The sequence below is a fragment of the Hypomesus nipponensis genome, chromosome 28, assembly GCF_054491055.1.
Source record: "Hypomesus nipponensis isolate SF chromosome 28, ASM5449105v1, whole genome shotgun sequence".
NCBI classification, from domain to species: domain Eukaryota; kingdom Metazoa; phylum Chordata; class Actinopteri; order Osmeriformes; family Osmeridae; genus Hypomesus; species Hypomesus nipponensis.
The window spans coordinates 6,985,844-7,007,701 of NC_140388.1; the positions used below are offsets into that span (position 1 = coordinate 6,985,844).

At 49.8% G+C, this 21,858-nt stretch overlaps 3 protein-coding genes across 4 annotated transcripts; 1 reads left to right on the forward strand and 2 right to left on the reverse strand.

The window, feature by feature from the left end:
• Positions 1 to 19: 19 nt before the first annotated feature.
• Positions 20 to 9,638, reverse strand: sec14l8 (SEC14-like lipid binding 8). Its single transcript, XM_084694407.1, has 12 exons — positions 9,471 to 9,638; positions 8,543 to 8,618; positions 6,632 to 6,675; positions 5,931 to 5,993; positions 5,332 to 5,520; positions 5,098 to 5,193; positions 4,723 to 4,783; positions 4,464 to 4,547; positions 4,085 to 4,191; positions 1,702 to 1,841; positions 1,313 to 1,482; positions 20 to 1,234 (listed from the first exon to the last, which is right to left on the reverse strand). Exons 1-12 carry the CDS (start codon positions 9,522 to 9,524, stop codon positions 1,095 to 1,097), a joined length of 1,224 nt encoding a protein of 407 aa, XP_084550533.1. The 5' UTR covers positions 9,525 to 9,638; the 3' UTR covers positions 20 to 1,094.
• A 332-nt stretch (positions 9,639 to 9,970) lies between these two features.
• On the forward strand, positions 9,971 to 14,145 carry rnf215 (ring finger protein 215). Of its 2 annotated transcripts, XM_084694413.1 has the most exons (11): positions 9,971 to 10,027; positions 10,194 to 10,337; positions 10,565 to 10,723; positions 10,881 to 10,952; positions 11,131 to 11,216; positions 11,356 to 11,410; positions 11,616 to 11,720; positions 11,958 to 12,074; positions 12,193 to 12,336; positions 12,513 to 12,615; positions 12,899 to 14,145. In XM_084694413.1, the coding sequence occupies exons 2-11, from the start codon at positions 10,215 to 10,217 to the stop codon at positions 12,919 to 12,921; spliced, it is 987 nt and encodes a 328-aa protein (XP_084550539.1). In that variant the 5' UTR covers positions 9,971 to 10,027; positions 10,194 to 10,214; the 3' UTR covers positions 12,922 to 14,145. The 2 variants fall into 2 exon arrangements, with proteins under 2 accessions (XP_084550539.1, XP_084550538.1); XM_084694412.1 differs by having other exon boundaries at positions 9,992 to 10,337.
• ascc2 (activating signal cointegrator 1 complex subunit 2) lies at positions 14,086 to 21,756 on the reverse strand. Its single transcript, XM_084694411.1, is given in 20 exon segments — positions 14,086 to 15,129; positions 15,132 to 15,168; positions 15,342 to 15,436; positions 15,558 to 15,648; positions 15,885 to 16,106; positions 16,396 to 16,515; positions 16,811 to 17,007; positions 17,225 to 17,459; positions 18,002 to 18,076; positions 18,293 to 18,361; positions 18,469 to 18,573; positions 18,780 to 18,854; positions 18,989 to 19,101; positions 19,415 to 19,519; positions 19,745 to 19,812; positions 19,909 to 20,038; positions 20,278 to 20,451; positions 20,640 to 20,798; positions 20,921 to 21,037; positions 21,652 to 21,756. Coding segments are annotated over 19 exon segments (2,292 nt in total). The 5' UTR covers positions 21,008 to 21,037; positions 21,652 to 21,756; the 3' UTR covers positions 14,086 to 14,994.
• Between the last annotated feature and the right edge of the window lie 102 nt (positions 21,757 to 21,858).

Consider the following 21,858-nt stretch of genomic DNA (forward strand, 5'->3'; position numbering starts at 1 on the left):
ATCTCAGAGACACTACCTCCAGAGGTAAAGACATAAATATATTTATTTGTTGAGTTATCAACAACTTAAACACCAACTATTGCAGGAGTAGTAATATGAATAGTGTAAGCATATACCAAAATTCAGCTTTCAGCAAATAAAATCACAATGATCTTGGTCATCATCACCATCAATGATGTAAAGAGGTAAATAAAATATGCATTTATGTTACTGGTTATTATACTATATAGCAATCAAGGCTATACCCTGTAGGCAACTACATTCCATAATATTCATGAAGTGCAAAGTAAGTGTTAATGCTGACACTATGTGATCAGTACATTAGACACTGATCTAGTGCAGCATGTTTTCATTTGGTAATGTTTAAGGCAAGCTTTTGCAAGTCTCTAACAACAATTGTGGTTTAGAAAATGGAATGTTGTTCTAGTGCATTAACAGACAAGATAAGATAAAACTGACAAACATCGTTTTGTCAATTCTGAAAAAAATTAATCGTCAATTAAATAAAACATTAAAAATAGATTCAACTTAAATATTACCTTATGATTAAAAACAAGACCAACAGCATAAGAGACAGATATCTACAAGAAAGAAATGGAAAGAGGGAAAATGAGGACCTTCCTCTTGTGAGTGGTTGGTGGGTGGAGTGATTTTGAAATAGCCTTAAAACACATCTTCAAACACAAATGCACAAAACAAGTTCCTGCCATCGCACACAGCCCCAATCAAATATGTCTAAATAGCTCCACCTCCTCATCAGACATACAGTTTACATGGATACTTGTCAGCAAAATACTGTGTTTCTCGCAAATGAAGACATCATCATACAGCAATGTTCAAGTAAACCCGTATATCCTGTGCATTCAGTCCAGCTCTCCTGAGATGATCTGGGTTATGCCTCCATTGTGTACTAAGCGTAAGCAGCATTTTGGTCCATGGTATGTAGTACCTTGGCGATGGCTGGTTGGTACAGTTAAGTGCTTGAGGTCAAGGTAAAGGTCATGGACAAGGTCATGGTTGAGGTCATCTTCATGGGGTCCCCGTGGCCTAGGGGTAACTACCCAGCAGAGGGAATAGCCACTCGGTAAAGTCCGTCATAATTGTCCGCTGGTCCCCTCATCCGGCCCATCCTGGTCCTTGGAGGACTGTGATTGGACAGGCAGCAGGACCTCCACGGTGAAGCTTATGCGCTTGGTCTGGAAGATGCTGTAGGTGTTGTCGAACCTCAGCACGTCTACAGCACAAGGAGAGGAGATGGTCAAACGGCTCTGTTTCGTCCCAGCAAATCCCCCGACAGAACAATGCTACTCACACACTCCGGGCTGCGAGCAGGTGAGGGAGCCGTCCTCGGGGACCAGGTGAGCGTTGTACCTCTGGCTGGGCACAACCTCCTGCATCTGGCCCGCCTTCTGCCATTCCCCCTTCTTAGCCTTCATGAAGACCCCAAAGCCAATGTCTGCCCCCTCGCTGGCAAACTGCCACCTGGGGAGGGGGGTGGGTAGCATCAGGTCAAAGTTCCGCACATTTGGGGCAGTGCGACTTGATCAATTTAGTTGACAAAAAATCTACACATGAACAGAGAGAGAGAGACAGAGAGAGAGAGAGGGAGAGGGAGAAAGGGAAGATAGAAGGAGAGACATAGGGGGGAGACCCAGACGGAGACAGACAGAGAGACAGGGGGGGGGGGAGTCGGACAGAGACCTGAGAACACAGCCAGGGAACAGGATCTCGTACTCCATCTGCTCAGTGGAGCCTCTGCTGACGGTCAGACACTGCTCATAGTCCACCTTCACAGAGTCCCGCACGTAGTAGGAGGTAGGCACCGTCCCTGCCATGTGCAACTGGGACACGCCAGCACGCACACCAGAAAGAGGCAGTTAGCAAGTTAGCATGGGACCTGGAAGAGAGGCTCTAAAAAGACAAAAAGGGATGTACTGTACATACTGTGGAAGAGGGGTTTAGGAGAAAGGCAAAAGATGAACTTACTGTAAATATCCAGAGGCAGTAAGAAATGTGTCTAGGGTATAAAGGTTTAATGATGTTTTTTTCCTAAAGCACCGGCACCTTCCGTGTGTGTGTTTGTGCATGTTTGCGTGTGTGGTGCGGAATGGCGCGTACGCGCGTCAGACCACCTCGTGCCATGGAAAGAAAGTTCCAGAGCCTAGGTCTTCACTTTTCTATTTATTTCCATAAATCAAGACACACCGGACAATTTCAATCTGATCACCTCTGAGGTCCAGCATGCAAACACCAACCCCATCCATGGATACAGACTGAAGCGCTTATTGAAAACCACCAGTAGGTGGCAGAGTGCTATGGACAGCAAGGTCATGCAGAGTGTCGTTTGTCACTCCTACCACAAGGGGAGCCACTGAGTGTAAATCGCTGATGCGACAGTTCGTTCGGGGGTTAGTATCCGACGTAGAATCACACGTTTGGGACGACAGCAGGGTCGAGGGAGCAGACTCCGCCCTCAGATAAGAACACATATCTCTCTTATCTGCACACGCACACATATTCATATCAAGTTTGGATAAACGTTACTGATAAAATACAGTGCCATTGCCTATTGTAAACGGGAACGACCTTTACTCAATTTCACCATGGGGTGACTATTATCGTCTTTATCTGTCCAGGAGGACCTAGCTAGCCATCAGCAAGACAGTCTACACATACTTCACTGCCTCTAGCTGCCTTACATCTGAGCAAAGGCAGAGCCATACTAAACAGACCACAGAGTAGCAACTCAGAGTAGAGGAAAAAGCAGAAATCTGTCACGAAGAAAAAGAAAAAAGGGGAGATCAAAGAACCCACGAAGCAGCCATGTTCGAAACCGAGCTCACTGACTGTGGAATCCCTCCGCACAACTCCAGAAGAGGCTCTGGCGCCCCAGCCCATCAGAACCACTCCTCTTCCAGAAGGTTTCCAGAGCGAATGAGTTCCTCCCTGCCTCTCTTTGGGGGCCGAGACAGTGCTCCCATCTTCCTCCTCCTCTGGGTTCTCCAGGCAAGGCAGGCAAACTCTACCTATGTATCTACAAAGATACCACACCTTGGGTCAGACACGAGATCAACCATCTACGTTCCTCTACCTGTCTGCTGGTCTACAAAGGCTTGATCGACAGTAGCCTGTTTTGCTGCAGGCCTGACTCCTACTGGCACTACACGGGGGGGGGGGGGGGGGGGGAATGCGGAACGTTCTAGAACAGTGGTTCCCAACCCTGGTCCTCGGGACCCCCTGTCCTGCATGTTTTAGATGTTTCCCTGCTCCAACACACCTGATTCAAATGAATGGTCGTTAACAGGCTTCTCCAGAGCTGGATAACGATCCATTCATTTGAAGCAGGTGTGTTGGAGCAGGGAAACATCTAAAACATGCAGGACAGGGGGTCCCGAGGACCAGGGTTGGGAACCACTGTTCTAGATGAACACGGTTCGAGCGGAGAAAGCCAGAAAGCGCAGTGGTACTGTGGGAAAGAGGAGCTGCCAGGAGCAGTTGAGTTGCCATGGAGATGAAGGTTGTACCTGGAGGCTATCTGCCGGCTGGAACTCGCAGGAAACACAGAGTCACATGACAGGGAGTGACCTTCCACCCAGATTCGTAACAAATCTCCCTCTACTGACTTGAAGGTGTCCACACTTACGATGAGCTGAACCTCTGGTGTGGAACGTTGGGACACCAAGCTGCACCAGCCTCCACAAGTGTGTGGAGTCTGTCACTAGACCCCCCCCCCCCTCATCCAAACAGAACCTGGATGCTGCTTCAGATCACGCCGACAACCAGAGAGCAGAATTGTGCTCCACTGTCAGGAACTGGGAAGCAGAACCAGGAAGCAGGGCCAGAAAGCAGAACAGCCCCCCCCATGTCTCTACCAGCTGCAGCTGAACTCTAGCTTCCAAGCCATCTAACGCCAACCGCCTGCCGTAATTAGCATTAGCATGAACAGTGGTCAATGAAACCAGAAGCGCCAGAACTACTTGCGTTTGCCTACTCCAGCATTCCAGACGGCTGCAATGACACATATGACCCCTGACACCTGGTGTGTCTTTTCGCTTCCTTCCCGTGTGACAGGATGTGACCTCACCAGGGTGCGGCAGCTGGGGTCTCCGTCCGGGTCTGTCAGCTTGCCCCCATACACGGCGGGCAGCTCCTCAGCGTCGATGTGCTTCAACAACACCTCCTGCCAGTTCCCTGAGGATCCAGGAGGATAACAAAACAAACAAGAGTATGTATTCACAAATATTTGGGAGGGTAGAATGATATGATATGGTATATTATCCAAGGTTAAGTATTGCCCAGTGGTAGCTCATTTGACTGCAGATCAAGATGTCGCAGGGTCCGTACACGGCTTTTATTGAAAGCGATTAAAGGGTCTGCTGAATTGGGGAGCAGCAAGAATGTATGTGTGTGTGTGTCTGGGGGGGGGGGGGTAGAAACAGGAAGCAGGGTGAACTATCCCTCACCCCCCAGAATGACGATCTTGTTCCGTGTGATCTCACTCAGGAAGTGCTTGACCAGGTTGTAGGCCACCGGGAAAAGTTTGGGGGCTGAGGAGGAGGAGGAGGAGGAGGAAAAGAGAGGGATGGACATTATGATCGGAGGAGGAAAGGAACAAACATAAGGTGTCTAAACACACGAGTCTAGACCTGACAAGATGCGGAACGACTTGATGGTTTGTGGTCAGATGCTAATACAGAGGTGACTGATATTGGAGAGACTTGCCTTTGATGACAAACAGTCGTTTGAGGCCCTCTGGGTAGTTGGCCTCGAACATGGACAGAATCTGGAGACAGAGAACAGTGTTAGGAGGTCCTGCCATCACTGGGTTAGGGTCAGACATCAGACTCTACACAGCATGATGGGAAGGACGGAAAATGATGACACGTCGACGCTCGCTCATCCAATCAACATTTAGCACGGGCGGAACGCCAATAAACACAGCTACAGAGCAGAAACCTGGGGAAGAAAAACGCCTGCTCAATATCAGACTCGTTGAGGTTTCGTTGTCATTCGAAAAAGTCGCCTGAGGGGCAATAAAAGTAAAGTAGCATCCGTGGTTTGAAGAATTTGGTCAAGTGTGTACGTGCATGTGTTTACCTCTCCATAGGTCTCAATTGCAGGCTTCCACAAGTGTTTCAGACCAAGACCCTCAACGTCATAGATCATAGTGATGGACTCTATGTTCCTCCCCAACTAGAGAGAGAAAGAGAGTGAGAGAGAAACAGATCGAGAACTATGAACACATGGGCGTTTCAAGGGGTTTTTCCGTTTTCCCTTTTTCTTCAAAGCTGCGAAGACTACAGGCCCCACGATGCACCGCTCCCCCCTCACCCTTTCGGACTGCAGGTCGCACTCCTTCTGCAGCTTCTCGCAGTCGCGGATCTTGGACTTGATGAAGTCCTGTTTGGAGGCGGACAGGAAGAGCCCCTTGGGGTCCATGGGGCCAATGACGTCATACCAGATGGGGCTCCCCTCACGGTCGTACCCACACATCCCACCAGACAGGTACTTCTCTATCACCTGGAGACAAGCACCACGACAACCGACGCACATTGAAACAGTAGTGTTCTGGAGGTATGGTTGAAACGACGCTACATGTAAGAGGCTAGGTTGGCTACCAGCCACGGGGACATTGCTTTTGTTCTTAATCTTGACTCTAGAACTGTCGACCGACGACAACCCAAAGATCGGCATTCCAATTCATAGTTCATTCCAATCGCGTCACCGTTATGTAACTACCATCTTTACAACATCTCAAGTTCAGACAAGTGCAAAGCCGTGACTGATAATCACACCCAGACACTGCTGCGCCCATACGCTCCTCCCATGGCAGACTGGGTTTATAAGACACCTCTGAGACGGACAGGTCTGGAATTCTACGATGGGGGGACCTATTCCATGTTATGAGAGAGGAGCGGAGGTTCGTTCACCTCTGGAGGTTGCCACTCTGTGGTGATGGTGTCGGCCGCCACTTGTTTCCTGAAGTCCACGTGCTGAGGGGAAACATGGAGAGCCGGTGAGAGCCAATCGGGGGACACCGAGGATGACTCAGAAACAGGCACAGTAAGACTGGGAGTGGTGTGCGTTAAGTGGATCAAGACGTTTTAGGCACATGCTCCCTCAACATGAATGCGATAACGAGGGGATGAGCTGGGGGAAGGGCTTCTGACCGAGCAGAGACCATTGTTCTGCCAAATAAGACACACACACACTCATACCACACACGGGCATAAACTCACACGCAAACGCTGACACTATTTCCTCAGTCTCTCATACTTTCATACACACACAGGCACACAAGCAGTCATGCGCAAACACTGTCTCACACAGACTCATATTGTCTCGCATGGACACACACACACACACCACTGTCCCTCACACTCACATACACACACAGGCACACACACACACACAGAAATCCTCCAGTCAGATGAATGAGATGGATTAAAGGGCGTTTTGCAAGCAGTACATTTGTGACATGGTGACCGTTCCTAAAGGGAGCCTGTGTTGGATTGTTGTGTAAGTTCTGGTCACACTTAATCTAAATAACTTCACGGCGGCGTGCCAGGAGGCTGGTTTGGGACTGCTGCAGACTCGGAGGCAGAAGGAGAAAGGACAGAGGGGGAGGTACCTTCCGAAGCATGGCCTCCGCCTTCTGGATGTTGAAGTTCCTGGCTGAGGAAGGAGAGACGGAGGGGAGGGGAGAGACAGAGGAGAAGAGAGAAGAACACGGGCATGAGGACTGAGTGAGAGAACCAGAGTGTTACGATGGGACACTTGGACACGGTGCCTTCCACACAAACACAAACACACACACACACACACAGACACAAACCATCTGACTGATGGCTGAAAACAGGAAGCTAATGTCTCTGTCTCTAGAAAGAGAGAGAGACTGAGAGAGAGATATTGAAAGAGAGATACTGAAAGAGAGAGAGAGAGACTGAGAGAGAGAGATACTGAGAGAGAGAGATACTGAGAGAAAGAGAGAGAGAGGCAGGTAGGAGGAATACTAAGCCAGGCCTGCTTCCTGTGAGGTGGACAGCTGGCGGAGGCTTACGAGCTGAGCCCCAGACACACTGATGAGGCATTCTCACAACCAAGCCACTTCCAATGTCAGTTTCTGTCATCCCGACTCTGGACAGAAGAGGAGATAGGTCAGTGACCTGGCCCTTCCTGTCACATGGAACTCACATCATCATGACACTATAACCAACGACAACAAGCCCATGCACATAACGTGGATCAATTGTGTGTGCATGTTTAACGGAAATATACAAAAGGTGTTTGGATAAACCGCCTCATTCAAAGGAAATGTGATTCACTTTTCCACAAAAATGCCTCCCTGTCCTTTGATTATTACCAGAGATGCAAATATATGTGACCTCAATGGCACAGCAAATTGTCTTTAGACACACACAGCCACAAACAAACACAAACACACTGTGAAGAGGACATAACTCACAAGCCTCACGAGCACAGAACCAGCACACAGGGGCTTCATTGTCCACGCTTGGACGTTTCTCTCCCAGCCCTAGCAGGCAGGGTTAAAACTCACTACAAAACCCAGAATGCAATGGCACAGTCACACAACTGTCTAATGAAGACCTTCAGAAGGGTCATCCCCCTCAGGCACTGATACCAATAATCCTAGCAACATAAAGATTTTATATTGCTCGGATTGGAACGCAAAGCACTCATTGAGCAAACGCTTTTATCCAAAGCGACGTAGCATATATCATAAGGGGATTAGAACCTGCGACCTCATAATCTGTGGTCAAATACTCTAACCACTGAGCCAGCCCAGTGCCTCACTTAACACACCTAAACTGGCATAGCACACGGACTCATGTACAGGCTGGCAGCACTGTTGTTCTCCGTGTAATGAGATTAGCACAAGATTAGAATGACTCAGATGGGGAAGGAGGGACGGAAGAGAGAGAGAGAGAACAAACTGACAGTGGGGGGGGGGGGGAGAGAGAGAGAGAGGCCGAGAGACAGTGACACAGAGCGGGAGAGAGAGAACGAGAGAAAGGGTGAAATGGTCTTTACATCACGCAGCCGAGAACAAGCTCTCCTTTATGAAGCGGTAAACCCTGCCTCCGTCCTCCTCTTGGAGTGCGGGTCACTGTAGCCTCTCAGAGGAGGCGCCAGCTCGCGGCAAACCTGACTTGTTCATCCAGTGTCGCCTGGTTTACAACCAGGACCAGAGGGCTGAAAAATCAAGGCTGAACACGCTACATTTAAGAGAAGTAATCACAGTTTGTGCACACAATATGCACCCCCCCCCCCTCTCTCTCTTTCTCTCATTCTCTCATCTCTCTATTTCATCACATAACCTTGCAAGAACGCACTATACACACACGGGTGTTGTAACGTCCCGGCAGTCATAACTGAATGAAATGCTAGATGGTAACTTCTCTATCACAGCATAGCGTTGACTGAGAAAGAGTGCAGCTCAATAACCACAGGCACATTGCATCCATTTGATTTGATAACAACAGTGTTGTAACCTCCCTTCCGCCACAATGAGGGTGCTCACCTCTGAGCCAACGGAGCAGGAAGTGGTCATGCTGGGCAGGAAGCTGGGGAAGAATGTCTTGAATCCTCTCTCGAAACTGCCCAGGGGTAGGATGCCATGAGAAACAGCGTGGGAGAGGGATTGAGGAGATGGTTGTGAGTGTGGAGGGGAAGTGGGTGAGAGAGAGAGATGACAATACATTAATGGACCTACTGGAGGTAGCATTTAATAGCATGTATCAACCACTATGTCCTGCACACACACACACACACACACACAGTCACACACACACACGCACACACAGTGGAACAACTGTTGCAGCCGAAAGCTTTAGATCCTGCAATATAGATTGCCCTTGACTTGTGATAACATGTGCACGGAAAGGAGAACACTTTCAACAGAGATGCGTATGAGATTTTGAAATATCAGTTTATAATTTCTTCATAGTCATGCACTCGTTAAGTAATTTCGGTCTGCAGTACGAAAGACGCGTTACTTAAAAACATAATTATAGATGACGACGGCAAATACAACTTACATGTGCAAATAGATCATAATAACCTAACCATTTACGGCTTAACAGAAAACTTGCATTAAGAAGACAGGAGCATATGCTGATAGTTTGTTAACTATGTCATGGTAATTACACAGTAAAAAAACACGGGCCGTACATTCCTTCCAGATTGCTTACGTCGTTAATCTACCTCACACATGCTCACTCATTTTAACTATCTCTATTACAGAAATAAATGGGCTTGGCAAAATAACACAACAAATCAAAATACAATTCTATCATTCATGATCATTTGTGACGAGCCATAATGTTGCTTGAGCGTGAGGGAAGAAGTCATCCCACGATGCTAGCTGCTAGAGAAACAGCATCGATGTTCCACCTTAACAGTAACAGTAGTACTTTTAAAACAACAAAACGTTTTGTAAAGAAAATTACCTGTTCCAAAGCTTCAGCCTGCTTGGGACTGAGATCGCCAACCCTTCCACTCATCCCGACTGTACAAAGAATCGTTTTTATTTGAAGTTGAACACCTGATCACGCACTTACTGTCGGTGGACTGAGCAGAATATGTACCTCTGTGACGCTACTACCGCTCTCTGGTTGGGGGCGCTGTTATAATCAGCTGTCAACGCATACAAAATGTCAACAGCCGCAGATACACTCATTTAAAGGCAACATATCACAATCATGTGGCGATATCGAAGAAACACATAATATAATACCGGTTTTTAGTGTTTAGGTATGCAGCGGGACCCAATGAAATGAAACCTGTATTCACGTTTTTATTACAGTTTTTTTAAATACTTTAAAAAAATACGTGCAATAATAACAACAATAGTGCATAAGAGTGACGGTGCAAAAAACGCGTAGATATTTAAATATATAAATATTGTTGTGCAATCGCATCACTCTGGTTTCCTGTCCACGCAGGAAATAACGTTCTTGTTTACCTTTTAGGGTCCAAGACAGATGTCTTCCTTGCAAATCCATGGGTGACAGTTGCTAAAACAATTATGAATATTTATTTTTAGGAATTATAGCTAAAATACGTTTATTTGTTTCGCCATGGCTGCGAGTTTCTGCTGGTGCTACTTATATGTGCTATTCCTGTTATCTGCTCCTTCGTTCTTATCTTGTCTGTTCGTCACGGGTGAACAGGTAGCGTCGGTGGAGGTTGTTATGAGAGAACGACGAACCGTTAGCACCGTTTTAGAAGGTGAGGTGATCGAAGCGAGCTGGGGGAACACCGTCCTGGATGAACACAAACAAACGGAGTATGTTGTAGAAGGAGATCTAAGACTGGTAAAGTATTACAGGGATTTGAAAGAAAAAACAAAAGAGCAAAATACCCTACTTTTGGATATAGCGTCCTATCTGTTGAATATTGCAAATGATGCAGATTCAATCCGTCTCATGGCGATTAACAATTTACACAATTCATATTTGTCATTGTCCAATTAGCAATACCACACGTGCCTTTAAATTCGTTCCAGAAATCTATGACAATATTATTCATCTCGCATCATCAGGTGCAGGATGACCAGCAGAAGGAAAGCCAGGAAGAAGAAGATGAGGATGACCAATCGAAAGAGCAGGAGCCGTGGATAGGCGTGGTTCCCATTAAGGTTGAGAAAAGCCAGGCTTCCACAGGGAATCAGGAGTCATTTGCTGCTGCTGTTGTCAACAAAGTAAGCATAGAGAGAGAGCAACAGGTGCAGGATTGTACTAGTTGACATAGGTTACACATACTGTGATCTAGAGAACCAGCGAGAGAGCCGTGTATTAGACGAGGGAATGAGGGGAGAGTGTGTCGAGGTAGCTAACTTCCTGGTCTGTCTGTGGTAGATGAAGAGAGCCTTGGTCCTGGGGGCCTCAGCACTAATCATCCTGGCCCTCAACCAGAACACAGTCAGAGAGGTAACCAGGAAACACACACACACCCGTCAGTCTCTCTGTCTCTCTCTGTCTCTCTCTCTCTCTCTCTCTCTCTCTCTCTCTCTCTCTCTCTCTCTCTCTCTCTCTCTCTCACACATACCCCCCCCCCCCCACCTCAGTGCTATGCTCAGATTAACCTTCCCTGTGTTTGCCGTTGCAGATGGATCTCTCCCAGGTCATCTCCAAACCAATCATTGTCATCCAAACCTCTGAAAATGTTACCAAGCTCATTGGAGCCCTCCTCAGGTAATAGGCGGAACAGACAACCCCCCCTACAGCCTTGGTACCAGTCTGGGACCACTGCTAGTTCCCCCTTCCAGTGTCTGTTCCAGTGATGCACTCAGTACATAACCATTCTAGACTTGACCACACCCTTTCTGCACAGGGGTCTTCAGGCAACAGCCAAAATAACATACAAGACCATTCTACAGGATAATTTGGTGAGAATCTTTACTTATTTTTTATCCTGATTTGTTTAAATGGTGTCAATACTATCTAACACGTTTTAAAGTATGCATTACCAAAATGATCAATTAAGATTTTTTTTCCTGAGTATAAAATGACCTTTATTACAAAGCGGTTTGGGGCCACTTTGGGGTGAGGGACCGTGTGACCGTGTCTGGTTCCTTGTCTGTGGTCCGTCAGGGGGCCACCCTGACCCTGTGGTCCACCTGCGGTCGCTCTAGAGGGGGGATCTACGGGGAGTGGCAGGGGGTCATCTGTACAGGAGAGACCAACTCACAGGTCCAGGTGGGGGACTCACTACGCACACACTAACAAACACATTTACACACAGTAATACATACAGCTGAAGTCAAACACATACTGACATTAAATGCGCTATAACCACAGAGTCCACATATACACACAGACGAGTGTATTTATTATACATAACACTCGTAACCTCATGTTATACAACAAGTAGACTTGCATCTTTTATACATGTTACATCTCCACTCCCCCTCTCCCCCTTCTCTCCCCCTCCAGAAGTACCTGCAGCAGCTGTGGAACACTGTCGTCCTGGTGGCCCTGCTGCTGTGCACAGGGGTCATAGTTCAAGCTCGCTGGCAGTATCATGAAAACCAGCTCAACGACGAGTCCGAGGTGAGGGACGGCTTTTCTGCTCTTGTGTCCCCACACCAAGTGACATTGGTGACGGAGGGGTGAGCCGGAGAGTTCGTCGGACCAGCTCCTGACCTCTGACCTGTGCCCTCCCCTGCAGTTGCTTCCTAAGCAGGACATCCTGAAGAGGCTGTCGTCCCTGCAGACCAGGACGTACCGCCAGCCCATGCCCTGGTGTGAGCCAGACCAGGCCGCAGAGAACGACCTCTGTGCCGTCTGCCTGGAGCCCTTCAACAACAACCAGGTCAGCACCGCCTGGGCAGCTGCAGGACATACACACATTCACAAAAACTCATTCACATACACGCACACACTAAGCCAACAACGACCAGGTCAGCATCAGCAGCTATGTAGACGGGCTGTTCCAGGTGTGTTCACTGTTCATGTATAACTGTGTGTGTGTGTGTGTGTGTGTTGCAGTGTCTGCGCGTCCTGCCCTGCCTCCATGAGTTCCACAGAGACTGTGTGGACCCCTGGCTGCTGCTGCAGCACACCTGTCCTCTCTGTAAACACAGCATCCTCAGTGAGTCGCTCGTCTTCTCCCTCTCCTCTCCCTCCCCCATCCAAACCACTTCACACTCGACGCAGTCCTTGGGTTCTGAGCAAGACATCTGCTGAAATTGTACTTTATACAGAGCGCGGTTCTCGAGATAATTGAGCCACAGACACACCCACACACTCCATAGTTCTAGATTCTTGCTCAGGCAGGCTAAATCTTCTAGTAAAACATTCATTGTAGGCATTACACAGGGGTGAAACATCACAGAAATCTCCCTCAGACCTTCTGCCTTGTTTCCTGTCACTAGGTAGCCGCCGCAGAGACAGTTAACGCCAGCTAAGGTTTAGGACCGCCCACGCCGACCAAAATACCAATGGGATCACGTCATCTTGTCTTCAGACCTCATTTACTCCTGCACTGGATTGTGGGAACAGGGAACTCCACACAGCAGCTGGCTACCTGATGGAACAGTGGTCTGGGTTGACCCCTGACCCACTCTGGGTTCAACCAATCCAGACACAGCTTCATTGAAACTGTAAACTATACTTGATACTTAATGTCAACAGTACTGTTGTTGAAACAGTATGACGTCTTCCCGAGATTTTGTTACTGTATTGGCCCACAGGAGCTCTCGCAGGTGTATTGGCTGTGTTGAATAGTTCCCATGTACCACAGACTCCCATGGTCTTAAACAGGTCATTTGAACCCAACGCAACACAAAGGAAAGACTAGGAAAAACACCAGAAAACATTGTTGCATGGATGTCAAACGTTACAGAAATAAGACGCATTCTTGTATTCTTAATATATGCAATAATCCAAAAGAATAACAACATTGATCTAAATGAATGAACTGAAAAATTTTAAAGTGTGTACTTGTAATCGTAAATTAACAATTGCATTAATTGCCTTGATTAACAGGCTACTAATATGAGCCAAGACATGTTCCAAAGCAAGCAGACCGGAAATGAGCTTACACTTACATCACCAAGCAATAGATGTCTCCAAAACAGCTGTCAGAGGGCTTTTGGCAGACAACCGAGGAGACCTGCGGTCTTCAGCCCTGGTCCTCAGTGGGTCCTGAGGACCAGGGCTGAAGACCACTGGAGTCGACTGTACCTGACCCCAGACAGGGCTGGAGATGGAGCTTTGAGATGAGCAGCAGAAGGTCAGACCCCCTGAAAACTAGGCAACCAGCCAATGATAATGTGTCTGGGAAAGGTAAAAGATCGCCAGGAACCAATAGGATCACTTGAATTACCTTCACTGCACCGACTTCAGTCGGTCGATAAAAAAGCACTTTGAGAGATGATTTAAGAGTAGAGCTTAGTAGTGACCTTGTGTGAACACTGCTCCTGGTTAGGAGGGGTCAGCATGTCTAATGGTGGTCCGAGGGAAGGCAGTTGGAAACCCACTTACCCTGTTACCTCACACCTGAAAACCTGAAAGTATTGTATTTCTGTCCTGACAAGAATACCCAAATGAGAAACTGTAATTGTATTTATTCGTTTATTGTGTTTTTCATCTTTTTTTAAAGATAACTTCAAAAAAGCAATCATAAATGTGTTTTTCTTTGTAAAAAAAAAAAAAAAAAAGTTCTCACACAGTGGATTCTGTTTCCTATTTAGAAAGTAGTTGATTGGTGCATGGCAGCTGTAGAACGTTCTAGAAAGCTTCTGCTTGTTTCCTTGAGGCTCACGCTTCCAAACACACAGCAACATCGAGCTGGTGAAGACGCCGTCTGTCTTGGCTGCTTTTTATGTCGTTGCGGTTGGACCAGGATGGTAATAACTCCCCCACATAAATGTTCCTCCACACACGCACCCACACGCACACACGCACCACTTCTGCGCATTGATTCCAGGTCTCAATAAATTGATTTGTTTCATGGCCAAAAAAATAAAGCTGTTTGTTGTCTTTTTCACTAACACTTTGGCATACTGAGTATTTTCAAAATCTGATTGGGCCAGACAACCGCAAGAACTCTGAATCAAAAGCTAAAAAGATGTGTTCTCTGAGTAACACTCAGTAAAACTGTTCTCCGTTCTGTTAGCGTTGAACTGACCCATTTGTGAGTAAAAAAAAACAACAAAAAAACAGGATTAACTAGTATTTCTTCACCACATAACCCTAAAAAAGCCCTTAGAACATGACCTTGGTAGTGGGAAGGAGGATTGCAGGAGACCCCTGACCTTCATGAGGTTAGCTAAACCGGGGGTCACAACCTTTGACCTTTACCCTCGGGGATGGCCGAACCATGGACCTTTGCTCAATCTCTCCGTCCGTCCATCCGTCCTCCCTCTCTTTCTCTCATTCTGACCCATTGCCACCATCGTTTCCATATCTTGTGCACACAGTCTGCTTGGCAGGTCTCCAAGGTGAGTTTGTCGGTTCCACGGTGATGTCAAAAGGGGATCATGCCCTTGGTTCTCTTGCGGTCAGACATGGCCCTGCGGTTGTGGTTGGCCCCGCGGCTCTTGTTAGCCTCCTTCTTGCGGCGGTCCAGGACGGTGTCCTGGGTCTGGCCCTGGCCCTTGGGCCGCCCCCCACCTGGCTGGGGGGAGGGTCTGGTCTGTACCTGGAGGGGAGGGGGGGAGCATCAACACAGGAAAATCTCTCAAAAAGGTCTGTTAGTGATAGTGTGTGTAAGAGAGTCAATGTATGTGTATTTGGATGAGAGGGAATGTGTGCGTCAGTGGGAGATAGTGTGGGTGTGTGAGAGACAGTGAACGTGTGTGTGTGTGTGTGTACCCTCTCCTCTGCTGCATGGTTGCTCTGCGGGCCTCCGCCCTCTCCCTCAGCAGAGCCGGGTCCTGCACAAACTGGTCTCTCTTCACCCCGCCGCTCTGCAAGGGGGAAGAGTTTGTGAGCAGCTGCCCTGACCGGCGCCCCCGCGCCTCCCAGGGAACACCACACAACAGCCCCGTGGACACGGTGTGTGTGCGTGCGCAGGCCACGTCTACCTACCTCCTCTGGCTCGTCTTCCTCCTCGTCTTCCTCCTCCTCCTCCGGGGCTGGCCGGCCGCCCGTACGCAGCACCTGAGGCACGGTGAAGGGCCTGGGGGGGGGGGGATCACGAGGGAGAAGGAGAAAGGGCCTTTTGACTTTCAATCATGGGAGAGCTGCAACGGAGACGATAGAGAGGGGAGAGGGGAGAAAGAGAGGGAGAAAGAGAGGGAGAAAGAGAAGGAGGGAGAAAGAGAGAGGGAGAAAGAGAGAGAGGGAGAAAGAGAGAGAGGGAGAAACAGATAGAAAGAGTCTGCAGTGTGGAGAGATGGGGGGGGGGGGTCAGACCTGCGGTTGAGCAGGTTGCTGTCTCCGTCCAGGTCGTTGGCGCCCACTTGGTTGATGTCGTAGGTGTCGTCGTACTCGTCGTCGTAGTCGTCCAGGGCGAAGGCCGGGTCGCCGGCCGTGACGACAACCTCGTCCACCACCGTCTCGTAGGCGAGGTAGCGGGCCTTCTGCTCGGCGATGTGCTTCTTGTCGTTGAGCATGTCGCGAGCGCTCTCTCCTTTCCTGGTGGGCGGAGTCAAGTGTTCAGGCGTCAACCCTCAGTTCACACAGCCCTGTGTGTTCTGCGGTTCAGTGGCAAGTCAGAAGGGGAGGGAGGGAGGGAGGGAGGGAGGGAGGGAGGGAGGGAGGGAGGGAGGGAGGGAGGGAGGGAGGGAGGGAGGGAGGGAGGGAGGGAGGGAGGGAGGGAGGGAGGGAGGGAGGGAGGGAGGGAGGGAGGGAGGGAGGGAGGGAGGGAGGGAGGGAGGGAGGGAGGGAGGGAGGGAGGGAGGGAGAAGACGAAGAGGACTGTCACCTCCTGCCCTTCCAGATGCGGGACATGTCCACCTGCTCCCTGCTGAAGACGTCAAACTCGTCATCGTCGAACACGTTGGACCTGCTGCTCAGTACTGGAGCCGGCTCCTCCTTCACCGGCCTGGAGGGACAGCAAGACGCCACACTCACACACTCGTACTCTGTGTGTGTGTGTGTACTGCATGTACAGTGCTTGTTTGGAACTACCTCATTGTTATGATCAGCGACCTATGCTCTTTTGTAAAGCTCTCTCTGGGAAGTCGCTTTGGATAAAAGCGTCTGCTAAAATGCATAAATGTATGTCCGTGTAATACCAATGGACACGGAGGAAACTTCATTTATGTTCGAAAATACTCTCACACACACACACCCACACACACACTCTCTAAGGGTAGGAGGTGGTTGGCCCCGCGTACCTGGGCATGGCCCTGTCCAGCTTGAGGAGGTCCGGGGCCAGCCGCTCCTCCAGGATGTTGTTGATGACCAGCTCAGAGCTGTAGCCGTACTGCTGCAGGCAGGCCAGCAGGAAGCCCTCCCCCAGGTCTGGGAGCAGCTCGCTGATGTGGCTCAGCAGGGACTCCAGCTCCCCCGCACTGATGGTGCCCGACGCCCCCTGGGGACACACACAGACATAGCAGACACACACAGACATAGCAGACACACACAGACATAGCAGACACACACAGACATAGCAGACACACACAGACACACACAGACACACGCAGACAGACAGCAGACACAGTCATTCATTCATTCAGTAGTGACTGAGGAGCACGGCTTCATGACTTCCTAACCGCCCCAACACGATGTCCACATCCAGGAGGACTCACGTTGTTTCCCTTCGGGTGCACATCCATCATGGCCTCCGCGCCCCTGAGCCTCTGCCCTCCCTCCCCGGGCTCCCGGGCCCCCAGGGCCCCCTCTCCTCCCCAGGCCCCTGCTTCCCCCTCCGCCCCCTGGACGGCCCCCAGCCCAGGGGAGGCCCGGGTCTGGGGCCTCTTCCGGCCCACGCTGTCCCAGGCGATCCCCACGCCCTGCAGCAGGTAGGAGGTCCGGGTGTCGTCGCTGGAACGGGGCGGGGTTAAGGAAGGGGGCGGGGTTAAGGAAGGGGGCCAGATCCATCACCCAACAGGCTGCGTATGACCTCTCTACTACTAGAGCACCTCCCTATGACTGTAGAACCTTCCTATGACTGGAGAACCTTCCTATGACTGGAGAATCTTCCTATAAATGTAGAACCTTCCTATGACTGGAGAACCTTCCCATAACTGTAGAACCTTCCTATAACTGTAAAATCTGCCTATGACTAGAAAACCCTTCCTATAACTGTAGAACCTTCCTATGACTGTAGAACCTTCCTATAACTGTAGAACTTTCCTATAACTGGTGAACCTTCCTATAACTGGAGAACCTTACAACAGAGAGCCTAACTAGATCAGCCTTTCTCAACCCTGGTCCTCGGGGCCCACTGTTTGAATCAGGTGTGTAGGCTCTCTATTGATCAGCACTGCGAGTGCCGGTGCAGTGAGTTACATAAAGGGTGATCATCATGATGATAGGAACAACATATTGCTGATGGTGCCCTCAGGATCCAGCGTAGAGGATACAGGAGAGGAGAGGCCTGCTGGAGAAGGCTGATGTCATCAGCGACGGGGAATTGCTCGTCATAGTCACACAGGAACCTGAGGGAGGGAGGAGAGAGAGGGAAGAGGGAGTTGGGAGGGAGACATGGAAGAGAGGAAGAGGGAAGGAGGAGAGGGGAAAATGGGAGGGAGAGAGGGACAGAAAGAGGAAGGAGAGAGGGAGATGGCGCAGGTAGATTACAGATCCAATCTCCTCAGCATGCGTGACAGATGCAGCGGCTAACAGGACAGGGTCACATGTGTCTAGGGACCTACCTCTTCTCTGGTAGGAAAGCTGTGAGGTGCTGTAAGAGTTCCTCCACAAACGTCTGAATGTTCTCTCCGCTGTGGAGAACAACCCCTTTAATGAGACCAGACAGCACACGCACACCAGTGTCCTACTCACGTCATGCGTGTGTGTGTGTGTGCGTGTAGAGGTGTGTGTGTCTCACCCCTCCAGGATGGGCTGCAGGCAGCTGTGTTGGAGCAGCAGGTGAGCCACCTGCACCATCCTCCTACGAGAGTGACACAGCCTCCTCCACAGGTCCTCCTGAACACTGACACACACACAGGGGTCGGTCACAACGCACACACACGCATGTGCGAGCACACACACACAGGGATCGGTCACAATGCACACACACGCATGTACGAGCACACACACACACACACACACAAGTCCAGACACACACAGCTACATCCACCCACCACAGCTCCGCCCACACACCACAGCCCAGACATACACCCCAGCAGACACACTAACCTCTTGTTGTCAAAGTTCCTCTTCCTCACAGCCTTCTCCATCTCAGGCACGACAGTCTCATAGAACGAGGCCAGCCTGCTCAAAACCAGGAACAGAGACAACCCATGACGATGTTCCACAAGCTCTGACCCAGCCAGACCCCCCCCCCCCACACACACACCCGACCCAGCCAGACCCCCCCCCCTACAGAGCTGGGCTTGAGGTCTCACCTGGAGAGGAAGCTGTGGGTGTGGAAGGTGGAGCAGGCGGGAGGGTAGACATCCAGGAAGGCGTGGATGGTGGTGCAGGTGTCACACAGGTACAGCAGCAGATCCACCAGATCCTGGGGGATGGGGGGGAGAGGACCAGACGCTAGTGAGACAGGCTGGGCACACGCAGACACACACATCTGTGGTCCACAGGGAGGACATCTAGAACTACTACAGTCCCTGTCGGTAAGGGGAATAGGGGAATTAAAAATAGGTGTGTGAAGTCTGTGTTTGAGAGAGAGCGAGAGAGAGAGAGAGAGAGAGAGAGAGAGAGAGAGAGAGAGAGAGAGAGAAGAGAGAGCAAGACAGGGAGGGGGGGAGAGAGAGAAAGAGCAAGAGGGAGAGAGAGTGAGCGAGGGGGAGAGAGAGAGCGAGCGAGTGCCTCACCTGCTGAGTCATGGTCATGGCGGTGGGCCGTCCGTGGGCGCTGAGCCTCAGAGGCTCCTCCCCCTCACACTGGATCCCACACTTATGGAGAATCGTGTCAAACACCTGGGCCAGGCGGACGAGAGGGGGAGGGAGAAACAAGAGGGAGAGACAGAGAGAGAGAGAAAGTAGGAAAGAGAGTGTGATTGCGAGCAAGAGAAAGGGAGCGAGCGGGAATGAGAAAGAGCGAGTAAGAAAAGGATGAAAAGAGAACAAATTAGGTAAGGGAAGTGCCCTAGTTAAAGCCCTCCTCGGTGGAATCTGATTGGGCCGTTTCTCCCTGCCTCTCACCTGTAACACGGAGGGCACGGCCTCGTCCAGGTCTCCATAGTAACTGGGCTGCTGGGTAAAGATGTTCTCTGGAAGTGAGAGAGCGACAGCAGATGTAAGCATGAGTGACTCAGGGCTAGTGCAGCCCCGTTTGGGGGAGACAGACCAGAGTTGCTCATCCTCACCGATCATCTTGTGGAGCAGCTGGGAATTACCCCTCCCAAACAAAACACAGAGGTCCAGGATCTTGGGTATGTCAAACAGGAAGTTGTTGTAGATGATCTCCCCGAACACAGACGGAGTTATGAAGTCCTCCTGAGGGGGGGGGGGGGGGGGGGAGGATGGGGGGAGCCAGACGACCAATGAGGAGACGTTTTTTACTCGAACGAAACACGCATCTCTTTGTCTCACACATTTGACTGCACGAGGTCAACGAGACATGATTTTCAGAGGGAAGCCCCCACTCGTACGCAATCTTCACCAATACAAATGACTGCAAAATGACACGATGAGCGTTCTAATGAAAAGTCCTGCCGCCCGGACCGATGTCCTACCTTGGACTCCTTGTGCGTGGCCATCCTGAGGAAGGCCATGAAGACGTGCCTGTGAACGCGGCGCTGCATGTCCGCCACGGCCGGGGTCGAGGGCGCCGCCGTCGAGTCCAGGCCGCGGGGCGCGTGACGCAGGTACGAGTCCAGGCACTTCTGCAGCGACTCGTCGAACACCACCTTCACAACCACCAGAGAGAGAGAGCAGGTCTTGGGACCGGACTACACCCCACACCCTTCAAGTAAATCTAGCACTCCGCCAACTCACCTGAAGGCAATAAAGCTATATATAGTGTTCTTCTGAAACAGCCGACCACACACACACATGCACACCCTCCCCAGTGGGATGACGGCAGTTAGGAACTAACCTGACACCAGAACTTGTCGTGTGGCAGTTCCAGCAGCCACTCCAGGTCCTCGGTGATGAACTTGGCATGTTCCAGAAACTCTTCCTCCTGGGCAGGTGAGCAGTCCTGTGGAGGGGGCTTGTACAGCACGAAACAGCGCTCCTCCTTCCGGTCCGGGTGCTGAGTCACACACAGTACACGAAACGCGCGGATAGATTAACTCCAATTATCTGGATTCCACTATCTGTATGCGACGACAGAAACTGAAAGCTGCGGTATATACGCTTTATTCCCTGCCGTACCAGTGCTGGCAGGGTGCGGTCCTTTCCCGTGGGCCCCGCTGACTCTGTCACCTGCTGTTCGTCCAGTGGCACTCTTGCACTGGCCATCTCTTCTCTCTCTCTCTCGCTGACTGTACCCTGAAAAGATCAAATCAAATCAGTGACAAGTAACTGACTAGCTACCATTGTGTCACACAAACGCCACCACTGGGGTTGCCTAAACCAGGGAAGGATATAGCTTGAAAATAAACTTGACTCGCTAACTTAATAATAATAGTTGAGCCATCTGCGATTGATCCCTAGCTACTGTAGTGGCGCTAATTAGCTGACAACTTGGGTTTAGCTGACAGCTAACAGATAGCTAGCTAAGCTAGTAGTAACTTACACGTACTCTAGCCATTTAGTTTAAGACAGCTGTCAAACCAACGACGTAAAGCATTGTAACTATCATAACGTGGCACAGTTTTATCACAACATGTACATAATTCAGTTAATGAAAACGAGTGGCTCACAGCTTGTTAGCTTTCCATATGATGATTGGATTGCTTTGCAAATGCTAATGCCTCTATGGTAGTGGTGTTGTAGAGAAACTAGTGCTAGCTTGTACTGTACAGTATAGTTAGCTTGCTAGCTTGGCAACCAGACACACACACACACACTACTAGCCAGATAAATTATTCAGGCAGGAATGTTATCATATTATTATAAAAAATTAAATGTAATGTACACCTCCTTAAAGCCACTACACTCACCGCTTAATGTAATTCTTTGCGTACTTTTCAACTCATTACATTAGTTCATAAATCCAGCTGGTTTGCAGCGAAGCATGTAGTCGTGTCTGATTTCAGACAGGAAATGCTCGTTTACTATTGCGCATGCGTAACAAGTGGTGGCTAAAAGCGACAGCAGCACATTATTATGAGACGCTATTTCATCCCTGTGAATCCCACACTTGAAAA